Here is a 14,087-nt window from a genome sequence, read left to right on the forward strand (position 1 = left end):
TTGGATTCAGTCACAAACTGGAATTAGTAAACTTAAAGCTCCAGCATTTGACGGTCAAAGTATCCCACAAATTTCAAGCACTTTGAAACAGAAGTTGCACAGTTCATATTTACGAAGATCTATTTCTCTTATATGAATTGTGTACCAGCTCAGGAGAAAAAAGAGGAAAAAAAAAAAAAAAAGAGAAAAAAGGGTCACTTACTTTTAACCTCAAAGAAAAAAAGGAGAGATAGGTAAACTTGAATTATTTAATTTACACAAAAAATCGATACAAATGCAATTTACAGTAACTAATTCAAACTACTTGGAGTGGGTAATAGTTCCTTTAGGAATGCAACCAATGCTACTCCCTTAGCAAGGCCCGGTGCAGCTGTTCTAGGACTCCTAAAAGAGATAGGTCCCCTCAAAGAAAATTGAGAAGAAAAGAAATTAAAGACGGAGACGTTTGGCACTTGGGGAGACTTGGTTGCTTCATCTTCGTTGACCACAAGTTCTCATCGCCGGCTTTCTTCTAGCAATCGTGATGCCGATCATCAAAGTCCGTTCCTCCTCTGCTGCTGGTAAGCTGTAGCTTCTCTCTCGCATTCGTAGTTGTCAGGCCCCGGTTTTTTTGCTTTCTCCTACATGTTAGTATGCTCTTTTATTTTTTATTTTTTCCGATTCATTCATATTTACTTATTTAGTATGCTCTTTCTCCTACACTTTCTTTTGCTTTGTCCTAGGTGATTCATTCATGTTATTTTCTTTTATATTTACTTATTGCAGTCCGGTTAAATCTTTAAATCCAAACATGCAGGGTGATTTATTTGTTAATTTGCTATTGATTACATCGGGTAGGATTGACGGAGGGAAGGATGGCTTACGATGACGTTGTTTATCTGTTGGTGGAGGAGGTGGACGAGTTAACTACTATCCTAGGCAAAATACTGAATATCAAGGTATTGCAAGCCAAGTTATTTATAGAAAAAGTTGTTGAGGTCATCAGAGTATTGGAAATGGAAGGACCCCCAACTTTGCCGGACCAATTAGTAGAAGATATTGCACCTCTTGCATTGCCTGTAGGAGATTTTGCTCGGAGAACTAAGCTACTAATTACTTCACCGCTATATGATGAGTATAGAATGAATATTCGTCGCGGCTGGGAACGAATGCTATCAAGAGAAGTGCCAGAATTAGTAGAACAGATTGGTTTAAATGAGAATAAGCTGGAGAAATTTCTTGATGAATCTGACTTCTACAGCTCCTGGGAAGATTTACGCCACAATTCAGCCTTCCTACCTTGTCGTGACGCGGTGATGGATCTGCTTCAGTCTTGTCGAGAACTCAAAGACGCCATGAACTTTTTCAGTGAAGTGGGGACTGAATCAGCTTTTCTCTGCCAACATCTAAAGTTCTTGCTGTGCTTTGCTGAGCTGTGCGGGCGTTCCAATGAATGGCGTTGCCGCCAATTTGTGAACGGCATCATGGATGTTGCTAACAAAGCTCTTGATGCGCTGGAATGTGCAGATATAGATAGTCTTAGGTCAGAGATGCGGGAATTTAAATCGAATGTATATGCTTCAGCCGAGCTTGTAAAGGAAAATTGTGTCGAGAAGACGGCCAAGGAATTTTTTGATGGGAAAAATGGAAAGCGATTGGTTTTGTTGGAGACTTTAGAAAGGCTTCATTCCTTCACGGAAGAGATTGATACTACTTGTGGGAAACTTGGCAGCGAAGATCGTCAATCGCATAACGCTTCATTTGGAAGAAATGGTTTTCCTTCACTGTCTGTGATTCGTGAGAAGTTTGCTAGAGGAGATCTTCCTTCACTGCCGATCACGTATTATCTACGTGCTTTTCCTTTAATTGAACGAAGAAAAAGAGGGAGAGTTAGTGTTAGGTCTGGTATCAGGCGACCTAACAAACAGGTTCATTATCTGCGTGCTTCTGGAGGAAAAAGAAGAAGAGCGTCTAATATCATACTAGAGCGGCAAATGAATCGAATTGAATCGCGTTTTGATCTAATCGAGCCGAGTCTCGGTCTAGTTTTATCAAATTCGAACTCGAATTCGAACTCGACAAGCTGCCAATCTGAATATCAAGTTCAAGGTCAAACTCTAGCTCTAATTCGAGCTCGTGCGCTCGAGCTCGAGCGAGAGCAAGAGCGTGAGCGAGAGCTCGTGCTCGTGCTCGAGCGCAAGCTCGAGCTCGTGCAGCTTGAGCTGGAGCTGGCAATCGAGCTCGTGCAGCTCGACCACGAGCGCGAGCGCCAGCTCCAGCTCGAGCTCGAGCTCGAACTCGAGCTCGAGCTACAGCTTGTGCTCGAGCTCAAGCTCGAGCGCCAGCGCGAGCTCATGCTCAAGCTCGAGTGCCAGCGCCAGCTTGTGCTCAAGCTCAAGCTCGAGCGCCAACGCGAGCTCATGTTGCTCGAGCGCCGGCTCGAGCTTGTGCTGCTAGAGCGCCGGTGCCAGCTCAAGCTCGAGTTCGAGCTCGTTCGCCAACGCGAGCTCGTGCTCAAGCTCGAGCACGAGCTCGAGCTCGAGTTCGAGAGCGAGCGCAACTCGAGCTAGCTCAAGCGCTTAAAAAAGACTTGAGTTTGATGTTGATCGAACTTAAGTCGAGTTTTGACTCCAGCTGCTCATGAGTAGCTTAATTTTTTTGCCGCCTTAAACAAGATCTAACAAACAGGTTAATTATCTACGTGTTTTTCGAGGAAAAAGAAGAAGCGTTGTTAGTGTTAGGTCTAGTACTAGACTGGTTAAGCGTCAAGTTCCGACAATGATGACAAACTATGTTAATAGAACCAGAATGTATGTGGTATTGCTGCCACAAATGGAGAAATAGCTCTAGAATGTATGCGCTGCTGCTACCAATAATGGAGAAATAGCTCGTGAAGAGTTTTGCGAAGAAGATAGAGCAAGATTACTATATTCACGGTATGGGTCCGTTGATCACCAAACCACTAAGAGAGCTTTTAATGAGTTATTTAGACCTTTGGTTCATCGAATAAATATTTTGAGTTCTCTTGTGTTTTAGTAATTAAATGCTTTTGGGACTAGAAACACTTTTTTATAGCTTTTATACTCTGTTTCATGGTGAAACTCTACTCTTTTGTGACTGCTCTACTTTGTGGTAAAATTCTACTCCTCTTTCGTCATAAATCATGTAATCTGGTGTCTGTTCTCGTTGATCATAGTTTTCTAGAGAATTGCTCAGAACATGATCAGCACAGCTTTGTACTGTCCAAGAGATTAATCTTCCCCGATTTTCAATTGTTGAAGCATTGCAGGGTATTTAATTTACCAACAGATACCTATGTAGATTCGTGCATGTTAAAAAGAATACATAGTTACTTTATTATGCATTTTCTAGGAAAGAAAGCGGTGTGCATTTAGAATAGGTACAAAAGTTATTTTAACCTTGGCGTACAAAAGTTTAGTTTCAAGATACTTGCTGCAAAATGTCCTTGTGATATACTAATGCAAATGAAACACCTTGTTAAATTTTGTTTCTAAAAGAAAACAGAAGTGCTTTATATGAAGGACACTTAAGAATGCATATATTCCCAGACCAAGAACTGCGCAGTAGCAGTAAAGAATTTTCTATTTGAAATCCATGTTAGCTTGAATCCTCAAACTAGGTACGTCTCTTTGATGCGGGTTTTGGTTTGCATCAGAATTTGGTAATAATATACGAGGATGTTAAAAACTTTCTTGGCCAAGTTTCAGTCTCCGGATGCAAGCCTAGAATGGGGATCTTACAGGATCTTGATCTTCTAGGCCAAACCAAGTGCTTCACACCTTGATAAACTATATGTGAACGTGGGAACACAATGCAAGAGAAAATTTATTTAACTAATTTCATTCGTGATTGGGTAGTTTTGTGGTAATCTAATTGTTAGAGAACCAATTTTCAAAGTGAAGCTTACCAACGTTGTTATTGTTGTTAATCTAGGCTTAGATTTCCATTTCTGTCTTCCATCAAATTCATTGAATGCGTTAATTGTTTATTTTATTGTCTTCAAAAATGGATGAGAAACGAGTGCCGATTAAGTGTTTGATGTCTATATGCCCATTTGATCATCAAGCTCAGGTTAAGTGTTTGATGTCTCTGCTGTTTTGCAAATTGACCAGACAGGCCAATAGACAGCAAGTCAATTATTCCTAAAAGATCCAACCCCCGCCACTGCCAAGCAGTATTGCTTCTACACCATCCAAATAAAACAAAGAAAAAACCACCAAAATAAAGTCGACAAAATTTTATCGGGCTTCAGCTATTTATGCAATCCTTGTAGTGCTCCTTTGATCTGATGAGAAATCACATGTACAATCAGTAGAATGCAAAAGTTGCAACTTCCTCGATTATGTAGGGGAGGAGCCACTGGGCCCTGATAGGCTGGTACAGAATATCGTAAGTTCAATTCTGGAGCAATCGTTTCCTAAAATTTTGGGGGATATTTTGCTATTTCTTTAGTTGGTGCTATGGTATCTAACTCCTCTATTCCATGTCTAATGAGCTAGGAGATTCCAATGTTCTGGGATGCAGAATTTTCATTATTATCCGGTATATTCATGGTGGCAAGTCGCATAAAAGATCAGTTTCGTTGCATCTTGAACCCATTCCAGATTTTAGGAGTATCCCCAAAATCCAAGCCCTTTTCGGCTAGAACCATGGTCAGGAAATATGACGATCAGAAAGTTTTGCATACAACATATCTAAGCAGCATAAAACTACTATACTAAGTAGTAATTGATCAAGGGGCAAGAAGGCAAAGCTAAGAGAGCCTACTATCTTTTGACTTATTACGCAATTACTAAGTTCTGAATCCGAGAGATCTGAGCCTGTAGAATAAGTTGTGGAAGAGGAGAATCCACAGGAAATCACCGGGATGGGAGGACTAGGGAAAATCAAGATTTGATCGCTCAAAACAAAAAATGACCAAAGATAATGTACTGAAAGTGGTAAAAAAAAAAAAGCTAAGGAAACAGTATATTATCATTAATTTTCACCTTCCTTTCTAGTTAATTTTGTGAATGTAATTATTAATTGAATTTTAATTTGACAAAATTTAAAAATGTAAGGTGTAAAATGTTCAAAATTAAGTGCTTAGAGTGTAAAATGAGAAAGTAGTACACACCTCCCTTTCGTCTACGGACAGCGCCCACCAACAATGGGAAAAATGTGAGAAGTTGACAATGGTGCCGACTTTCAGCATGTCCTGTGGTACTTGGTTTCTCTTTTGACCAGATACAAGTAGATGGGGAGTGCAAATTTCTGATTTTTCTCCTTCCACTAAGGTGAGTGAGGTCCTGATGTGGTTCTTAGTTTCTGTTTTGATCATGGATTAAGTATCAAAACTGCAGCAGGTAAGTAACTGCCTTTTTTTCAGTTCATTATCCCTGTGACATTCATTCAGTTTTTTTTTCCTTCCTTCCAGTCTCATTTTTGTATAAGCTTTTCTTGTGGTTTCATAAGCTTTTACTTTGAGATGGCTTATTCTGCGGTGGTTTCTCTCTTGCAATCACTAGAGCATCTATTGCGATTCCCATGTCTGATTCTAGAAATTAATCAAATGCAAGCCAAAGCTTTCAATAACAAAGTTGACAAGGCCCTAAACCTTTCCAGAAGAACCTCAACTATGTCCAAGGTTCATCTAAGGACATTAATCGCGACAACTGAACCTCTAGCATTGACTGTAGGAGAATTTATCGAGACAGTTAATACTCATAAGCTAGTATCAAAAATTTTTGAGATATTGCAAAACATGTTTTTGGTTGAGCATAGATCACCACCAAGAATGTTGGAAAAATGTCCCAAAGTACTGGAAGAAATGGGTCATTTTAGGGCAGAGCTGATGAAATTGTTCGGTAGGACAACATATCCCCACAACAACAGGGTGGGAGAACATTCAAGACAACCTTCTTGTGCCTGGGTGGTAAAATTGCTGCAGGCCAGTGACAAACTCAGACATGCCATAACCGTTTCCCATAGAATGGCCATGGAGATGACAGTTCTTTGCCAGGATCTACGATATTTGCTAAGTTTTCTTGAGAGTTCTTCAAATGAATTCTGTGGTGATCACCAAGTGGTGAAAATTTTAAGAGATCTCGCTAACAAGGCCGGAGATATTATTGATGATTATCTGTTTGATAATCCAATGAAGTCAAAGATCATTGAATTCATACATGTAACACTCGGTGATCAAAGAGAATCACTGATAGGGATTCATTACGTCCGGAAAGTAGTTAGGAAATTCTTTGATGGAGAGAGTGGGATTTGTCAAGGTTTGTTGCAGACACTGCAGCTGGCTCGTTCAGTTAGACAAATGATGAGGAAGATGTATGATAAAAGAGCTGGTGGCAAGGAATATTTGCAGTCAGGAAATGCTTCACTCAGGGGCTCATTACAGCACGATTCAAATAAGCAACATATTGTGGTTGGCCTTGATGACTACTTGGGTAGAATGCTGGACCAAATTACTGGATTTCCATCTAGACTAGAAATCGTCACGATTGTTGGGATGGGTGGCATCGGTAAAACAACACTTGCCAAAAACATCTTTGATCATCCTTACACCATTTATCACTTCTATTGTCGTGCATGGGTTGCAGTGTCCCAAGTTTATCAAGTGAGGGATTTGTTATTAGGCATTTTGAGCTCTGTTGGTCAACTCAATGCTGAAACCTATTCAAAAACCAATGACCAATTAGCTGAGGTCTTGTATAGAAGTTTGAAGGGCAGGAGATATTTAATTGTCATGGATATGGATGATATGTGGAGTGCTAAGGCTTGGGATGATGTCAAAAGATCTTTTCCAAATGATAAAAATGGAAGTCGAGTAATAGTAACTACTCGGTTTAACGGATGTGGCTATCTATGTCAATCCGAAAACGCCTCCTCATTTTATGAGCCTGCTAAGCATAGAAGAAAGCTAGAAATTAATGGAAAATATATTGTTTGGAGTAGAAGGTTGTCCTCCGGAGTTGGTAGATGTTGGAAAATATATAGCCAAAAGGTGCCAAGGCCTGCCACTTTCTATTGTTGTTGTAGCTGGTCTTCTTTGCAGTATCACGAGAACACTTGATTCCTGGAGGGCCATAGCAAGCAGCATTAGTTCATTCCTACGCACTGACGCCGAACATTGTCTAGAAATGCTTGCTTTAAGTTACAACCACCTACCCCTTACTTGGAAGTCTGCTTCCTGTATATGGGGGCTTTCCCTGAAGATTGTGAAATTGAAGTGCAAAAATTGATCCATTTATGGATAGCCGAGGGCTTCTTGGATCCAAAAGTTCTTGAACATCCAGAAGCAGTGGCTGTGGATTACTTGGAAGACCTCATTCGCAGAAGCTTAGTTTTGGTTGGAAAAAGGAGTTTTGATGGCAAAATCAAAACATGCCTCCTCCATGATCTTTTGTGGGAACTGTGCTTAAGAGAAGCTCAGAAAGAAAACTTCTTATCTGTGATAAAAGGTTTTTCTGCAGGTATAGCTGATCAGCGCCGTCTCAGTCTCCACAAGGACTCTTATCTTGATGTTCACTTGGCACCCGAAATGGCATATGTCAGATCATTTCTGTATTTTGATGTGGGTTCTGGCTTCGAACCAGACATCTTATTCTTCCAGTTGGGCTTTAAATTGCTAAAAGTATTGGATGTGATTTTTCTGCGATTTGAAACTTTCCCTGTTCAAATACTAGAACTGGTTAATTTGAGTTACCTTGGACTGATGGTCACTTTTGAGCTTCCCAAAATGTTATCTAGACTCAAGAATCTGCAAACACTAGTGATTCATGGTCCCTGGACTAGCACAGATTATGCTGAGTCCCCAAATCTGTTGTTTGAATATTGGAGTATGCCAAAGTTAAGGCATCTCTATATTACTGTTGCTTGCTGTTTAAGAAGTCCTTCTGTCAAAATGGATATTAGTTTATGGCCATTCACTTCAAAATGCATCCAAGTTGTGTCCGGAATTAGATTTGCAAGCTGCACCAGGGAAGTTTTCATCAGCATGCCTTCTCTAAGGATGTTAGGATTGTCTGAAACCAAGGAAGACTATGAGATGGATTGGTCAGCCAAATGCCTAAAAGAGCTTTTCTATTTGCAAGAACTTTGAACTTTTGAAGCTATGCTTCTACAGGGAAAGTACAAAAATACGGAGAATCTTGATGCTTTGCCATCTAATCTCAGGAAATTGACCATAAGTTGGAGCTATCAACCATGGCAGAATATGACCTCCATTGCCTCGTTAGTTGTTACCCAAACTGGAGGTGCTCAAACTGAAAAATTATGCTTTCCAAGGGCCAAAGTGGGAACCAACTGAAGGGGGCTTTCGTGTTTTGAAGCACTTGCTGGTTGAGAAGACTGATCCAGTGTCATGGGAGGCCACAAGCAATCACTTTCCATGTCTTGAGCATCTAGTTCTCAAGTCTTGCAAGTACCTGAAAGAGGTTCCCTACGGTATTACAGAAATTTCTACCCTGAAGCGGATAGAGTCATGGTTGGCCGTCGCGGGTCGCGGTCGCGGTTGTTCCACATCTGTCACGGTATATCGATTAAATATCGGGTGATACGCGAGTTAAAGTATATAAAACTTTCAAAAATTCTAAAAAAAATTATTAAAAATAAAAAATAATATAAGCAATACAACTATCAAATTAAATTTGATAAAAAAACCTAAGTTAACATAGATACCATGTAAGTCTTTAAAAAAAATGACGTAGTTCTAATTAATAAACAAAAGATGTTGAAAAAAATCCAGTTCATTTGTTGTTAACTAATCCAATTTAATATTTGTTGGACTATTCTAATCTCTTGTTCCTTTGGTGTTAGGGGGGTTGAAATGTTGAATGAATGGAAACGTGAATGCATTCAAAAAACAGAGGAATGAAGTTTTAGGTATCCCCCTTTGACCAAGAAATGTTTGTTCGGGTTAGAGAGAAAGTTGGAAAGGACGTGAGATAGAATCTGGTGGCCTTTGAGCTGTAATTTAGCTGTAATTTTTTCTTTTTCTTTTTTTTTTTGTTGGGTGTTTATCTCTCTCTCTCTCCTCACTCCATTCTATCCCCTCACATTCCCACGTACACAACCCACACTGCCTCCCATAATCCTTAGAAAACGTTTCCATTCCACCGCCTTCCCCACTTTATTTCTCTGTCTCTCTCTTCTCAAGCTCCACCACTAGGGATGTAATCAAGCCGAGTCGAGCTCGAGTATCGCTATACTCGAGCTCGACTCGACTCATATACACAGAAGCTCGAGCTCGACTCGAGCTCGATCGAGTCTAAAAAATGGATACTCGAAGCTCGACTCGAAGAATTTCCTTTAGGCTCGAGACTCGACTCGATAAGGCTCGACCTTTAGTCAAGCCTTATCGAGTCGAGTCTTATCAAGCTTTTTGACTCGATTTGACAAAAAATGAGATCAAAGGTGACGTTTTGGGAAGATTCAAAGGCAAGCTGGATTGCTTGACATGAAACTTTCAAATTCAGCAATTACCCACCAACGGTAGGTGCCCACAAGAGCAGCAAAAAATGGATGATTCTAATTCCTCGGATCATAGTTCCTAAGTGTGCTGCAAAAGTTCCCAAACTAACCAAAATTCCCCACAAAATTCCAAAACTCAGCAAAACATGAGCCGAGCCACCAAATTGAGAGACAAACAATTATCTCAAACAGCCACAATATCCCAACTACCACAAGCTCAATTCAGAAACCAATGCCAAGATCTATCCAGAAATTCCTTTTCCCCACAAATATCACTAATTACTAACTAAAGAAAGCTGCTTTAAACAAGAACATGTCAGAAAAATATGTTCTTGGTTCAGAAATGGACCATAGTCCAGTAGAATTACAAGTGTTTGAACAGGATATAGAAGAATGAAGTTGAAAACTCTTGTCACTAACCTGACCCAGCAAAGATGACCTCAATACCACCATTAAAATGCAATCCCAGAGGCTGGAGCCTTTTACAGCAAATTGCAACAGCTCTTTCCAGGCTGTTGATTAGGCTGTCATTTTAAACAGAGGAAAGAGCAAAAGAATTGGACCCACAAGCAAAACCTCTGAACCTTATACCACACATGACACACTCAAAAAACAAGTTTTCTAGACATTTATCCTACACATTAGCGTGTCATTAACCAGCGGCCAGCCTGCTCACACAATAGTCATACATTCGGCAAATGAAAGAAAAAGGCTTTAAAATATAAACATACTCCACAATACATAATAAGTTACGTCTCATAAATTAACAAGGTCCAAATTATGAGCTAATCTAGATTTAGAAACATAAATCTTCAAAGCTTTGGCAAGTCGAATTCTTTGATTGTCTTGGCTTCCTACAAAAAGCATAGAGGTAAAAACACAAAAAAAGTTACATAACTTCCCAAAAGAATAAATTAACTTATACTCAATAACTCAAATATAGAAGTTTGGTAGTAAAACAATAAAGCTGACCTTCATCTTCTTTTTGACGCCGTGAAGATTCCTACACCAATCTCCTGCGCACATCAATACTTGAACTATCTCGGGGTGAAGTGCTGCTCGATAGGTGTCAATTACTCTAGTTCCGGCACTAAAAGTGGCCTCCGATGCAACTGTAGTTATCAGAATGGCCAATATATCGCTAGCCATTCGAGAAAGTATTGGATATGAGATTCGATTTATTTTCCACCACCCCAAACAATCAAATTCATCGAGATCTTCTCCAATCTTTTGGCGAGGCTTGTCTAAATAATCAACCAATTCTGACTTATGAGGTTCGCTAGTCTCGACTTCATCACAATATTGATCAAAATCACCCCATCTAGTCTTCTTGGTCGCATTTGTTCCTTGCCTTTGGGAAGAGCTAGAAGCCATTGGCCCTCCTGTTGTTGGATTCGCCGCTAGAGCAACATACTCATCATATAACTCAAAGAGCACTCGGCGAATGGTGGAAATGTTATGAGAAGCCTCTGAAGGTAGATACATTTGAGGGTAGGTGAAGTCCACAACCCTCATTTTCTGTCATGGATCTAAAATGGCAGCCACGGCCAATATCAAATTACATTCACCCCAATACTTGTCAAACTTAGTTTTCATCCTTCGAACCATGGCCCGAATGAAGGGGTCTTCATCATTGACTCGAGCATCCAACACTTTTTTTATCTTCACCAACTCTTGAAGGAAAAGATTGCTCGTAGGATAATCTGAACTAGAAATTATATGTGTGCACTCCCAAAATTTTTCCAAGACCGAACAAACCTTTTCAGCTTTTTTCCAATCCTCAGCAGATGGGCAAAAATCGTAACTTTGCTCTCTATCTTGGAAACGGGGAAAAACATCCTTAAATTTGATGGCACAATTCAGCATCTCAAATGTGGCATTCCATCTTGTCTTACAATCGTAAAGCAACTTTTTTCCTGGTATATGGAGTTGTTGCGCAATTTCAGCAAACATCAATGCACGCCCCTCTGATCGATTCACAAATTCCACGGAATCCCTAATGGCTTTGGTGATGTCCACAATCTCAGAAATGCCATCTTGAACTACAAGGTTCAAGATGTGTGCACAGCATCGAACATGGAACAATTTTCCATCACAAAGAAGCTTTTTGGACCTGGAGATGTCATCTTTTAACATTCTAACAGCTACATCATTGTTCGAGGCATTATCAACTGATATGCTGTAAATTTTGTGCTCAATGCCCCACTCTTTTGCACTTTTAAAAATTGAAGATGCTATCTCAACTCCTCGGTGAGGCGGTGGTATATGTACAAAACTCAAGACTCGCTTTTGTAGTTTCCAATCAGAATCAATCCAATGCCCGGTGATGACCATGTACTAGATCTTTTGATTTTTTGACTTCCAAAGATCGTTTGTGATGCTCACTCTTTCCACATTTTTCAACTTGTTCCTCAACTTATTTTTTTCAAGCTCATATACTTGCATACAATCATTTTTTGCTGTTGCTCGAGAGATTTTCTTCCACTCTGGCACCGCTCGTTTCATCATAAGATTGAAGCCTTCTTCTTCTAATATGGTGAATGGATGCTCATGCATTAGCACCCAATGTGCAGCTGCCTCTCTAACTTTCTCCATGTCAAACTTTCCGCTCAAGGGTGGCAAAGTCGGAAAAGAATCATCAGCTGGCTGGAAATTTAATTTTGTTTGCTGCTCAGCCTTTCTAATGCTTGCTTTTCGGGCTGAACATCTATTCCGATGTCTCCACATGCTACTTGTTTGCTTTGACTTGCCTCTTGACAGTTTTTTCTTGCAATGCTTGCAAATGGCATAATTCAATCCATTTTCCTCAACTTCGTCAAAATCATCCCAAGCCTCAGATGTTTTATTTCTTTTAGGGATCTGGAATTCATCTTCAGCTTCAGTCACTTCCCGCGTGTCTCCTCCTATTTGACCAGTTGGTTCTTCTTCTTCTTCTTCTTGTTCTTCAAGAGCAAATACTTGAACTCCAGCTGTTGTTGTATCATTACTTATGAAAACAGGGGTATCCAACGTGAATGGAGTAGTTGAATCATGAGCAGATGATCGCGGGATAGAAGATACCTCGGGAGGACTAATTGCCATACCTACAATTTACCCATAAAGTGAATATAAACATTCATTAGTACCAGCATATCACCTCAAAAAAACTGCCCAACATATTATACATTTAGCTTACCAACTCCTTCGGCATTGCCTTCTAATCTTGAGCAACTCGTTGAATGTCTAGTGCCACTTTGCATTTTCTTGACAAAGATTCTGCCCGACTGGATTCAGAAGACATGAAGGTAGTAAGACATCCAAAACAGCAAAGTGTGGTCTAAGAAGGAGCAGAAAAAGAAAAAGAATAAGCATGTGAGGCTGCTCAAATCCGAATTTGGGCAAATTCATCACACCTAGTTGGTCAAATCATAACACAAAGGATTTTGAAGTCAGTCTTAGCTATATTTTTGCACACCATTATCCTAAGTCTGATTTTTTTAAGAGCACAAATTCAAATTATTTACATAAATATTGCACGATTCCTAAATCTGCATCCGGTATTTGGCGTTTGTTGAGCGCCCACAGAATTGAAGTACTTAGAAATCCGCAGATGCCTCATATGACGCATACTATTACTAGCAAATGGTGTCCATTATCCAGTAAAAGGAAAAAGAAAAGCCAAAGAGATATAGCGTCCTCACTCCTCAGGCTCTACATCCCAACTGTCTTCATTAAAATTGTGTAAAACGTCTACATAACTTCTCAGCTCCAAGCTTTAATAGATGAAGAGGTGTAAAAATTAATAATGGAACTTAATAGGATTTATCAGCTCAGCCACAGTAGGGTAATAAAATCTATACTGCGTAGTTGTAATTTGTAAAATAACTAGAAGCTACTACAAATTAATGAGTTCAAATAGTTACAAAAATTCTGATTTGCAATTTGCCCACCTTCAAGATCTGTGGGAGTTCACATACTCCGCTTGGAAGAGGACTGCAACAAGGACACAGAATCCTAAGACATTTTTCTACATACAGCACAATATTGAATTCAAAAACTGTTGCTTGTTAGATATGGCGCTAATTGAACTAAGCTTGACAATGACTAATCAAGAAGCCCTGATCCGGACTCCATCAGAAGGTTTTCATTTTTCTTCGATTTTAGTATTTTTTTAGTTCATCAGTAGGTTGTTTGATAGAAGTTGTGAAGCATCGAGGCATAATCCAAGAAAGTTCGACAAAGCAAATCATCAAGCAAAAGATACCAGAAGAGCTGCGGTGAAAATTACCAAGACACCAACTTTAACATTAGAGCAGAGGCAGACATACCAGAATCTGGTTACCAGATGCGATGGCGATGGCGATGGAGTCTCACAGTCAGTGGTTGCCGGCTGGTAAAGTGAAATTTTTGGCGAGGCTTTCTTCGAACAGAGAAGAAAGTCGAACAGAGAAGGAAGAAAGTCTTTTCTTTCTTTTTTTTTTAGACATTTTTTCTTTTTAATGTGTTATTACTTTTTTGCCATTATAGGATTTTATTATAAAGAAAGGTATATTGTAAATTCCATATAACTTATACCCATAACGGTCATTTTATAATTATAATAAATATATATTATTTAAATTATAAATATTTTATTTAAATAACTC

General features: G+C 39.6%; 5 protein-coding genes across 5 annotated transcripts; 2 read left to right on the forward strand and 3 right to left on the reverse strand.

Moving 5' to 3' along the window:
• The first annotated feature begins 401 nt into the window (after positions 1 to 401).
• On the forward strand, positions 402 to 2,549 carry LOC140021403 (uncharacterized). Its single transcript, XM_072072168.1, has 2 exons — positions 402 to 560; positions 838 to 2,549. The coding sequence occupies exons 1-2, from the start codon at positions 524 to 526 to the stop codon at positions 2,547 to 2,549; spliced, it is 1,749 nt and encodes a 582-aa protein (XP_071928269.1). The 5' UTR covers positions 402 to 523.
• A 4,637-nt stretch (positions 2,550 to 7,186) lies between these two features.
• Positions 7,187 to 8,092, forward strand: LOC140021404 (late blight resistance protein R1-A-like). The gene has a single exon (XM_072072169.1). It carries the CDS (start codon positions 7,187 to 7,189, stop codon positions 8,090 to 8,092), a length of 906 nt encoding a protein of 301 aa, XP_071928270.1.
• Positions 8,093 to 10,274: 2,182 nt separating this feature from the next.
• LOC140021405 (zinc finger BED domain-containing protein RICESLEEPER 2-like) lies at positions 10,275 to 10,977 on the reverse strand. Its single transcript, XM_072072170.1, has 2 exons — positions 10,435 to 10,977; positions 10,275 to 10,316 (listed from the first exon to the last, which is right to left on the reverse strand). The coding sequence occupies exons 1-2, from the start codon at positions 10,975 to 10,977 to the stop codon at positions 10,275 to 10,277; spliced, it is 585 nt and encodes a 194-aa protein (XP_071928271.1).
• A 6-nt stretch (positions 10,978 to 10,983) lies between these two features.
• LOC140021407 (zinc finger BED domain-containing protein RICESLEEPER 2-like) lies at positions 10,984 to 11,796 on the reverse strand. Its single transcript, XM_072072171.1, has one exon. It carries the CDS (start codon positions 11,794 to 11,796, stop codon positions 10,984 to 10,986), a length of 813 nt encoding a protein of 270 aa, XP_071928272.1.
• LOC140020940 (uncharacterized) lies at positions 11,269 to 12,947 on the reverse strand. The gene is made up of 2 exons (XM_072071605.1): positions 12,638 to 12,947; positions 11,269 to 12,545 (listed from the first exon to the last, which is right to left on the reverse strand). Exons 1-2 carry the CDS (start codon positions 12,699 to 12,701, stop codon positions 11,800 to 11,802), a joined length of 810 nt encoding a protein of 269 aa, XP_071927706.1. The 5' UTR covers positions 12,702 to 12,947; the 3' UTR covers positions 11,269 to 11,799.
• Between the last annotated feature and the right edge of the window lie 1,140 nt (positions 12,948 to 14,087).

The sequence above is a fragment of the Coffea arabica genome, chromosome 11e (genome assembly GCF_036785885.1).
Source record: "Coffea arabica cultivar ET-39 chromosome 11e, Coffea Arabica ET-39 HiFi, whole genome shotgun sequence".
NCBI lineage: Eukaryota > Viridiplantae > Streptophyta > Magnoliopsida > Gentianales > Rubiaceae > Coffea > Coffea arabica.

Bases quoted from the DNA above. Each gene is read 5' to 3' on its own strand.
- LOC140021403 (XM_072072168.1), top strand. From the start codon at position 524: ATGCCGATCATCAAAGTCCGTTCCTCCTCTGCTGCTG. The intron at 561-837 runs GTAAGCTGTAGC...TACATCGGGTAG, and splicing joins CCGTTCCTCCTCTGCTGCTG to GATTGACGGAGGGAAGGATG.
- LOC140021404 (XM_072072169.1), top strand. From the start codon at position 7,187: ATGGGGGCTTTCCCTGAAGATTGTGAAATTGAAGTGCAAAAATTGATC.
- LOC140021405 (XM_072072170.1), bottom strand. From the start codon at position 10,977: ATGAGGGTTGTGGACTTCACCTACCCTCAAATGTATCTACCTTCAGAG. The intron at 10,317-10,434 runs GTCAGCTTTATT...TGCTTTTTGTAG, and splicing joins GCGTCAAAAAGAAGATGAAG to GAAGCCAAGACAATCAAAGA.
- LOC140021407 (XM_072072171.1), bottom strand. From the start codon at position 11,796: ATGGTCATCACCGGGCATTGGATTGATTCTGATTGGAAACTACAAAAG.
- LOC140020940 (XM_072071605.1), bottom strand. From the start codon at position 12,701: ATGCAAAGTGGCACTAGACATTCAACGAGTTGCTCAAGATTAGAAGGC. The intron at 12,546-12,637 runs GTAAGCTAAATG...GGTAAATTGTAG, and splicing joins AGGCAATGCCGAAGGAGTTG to GTATGGCAATTAGTCCTCCC.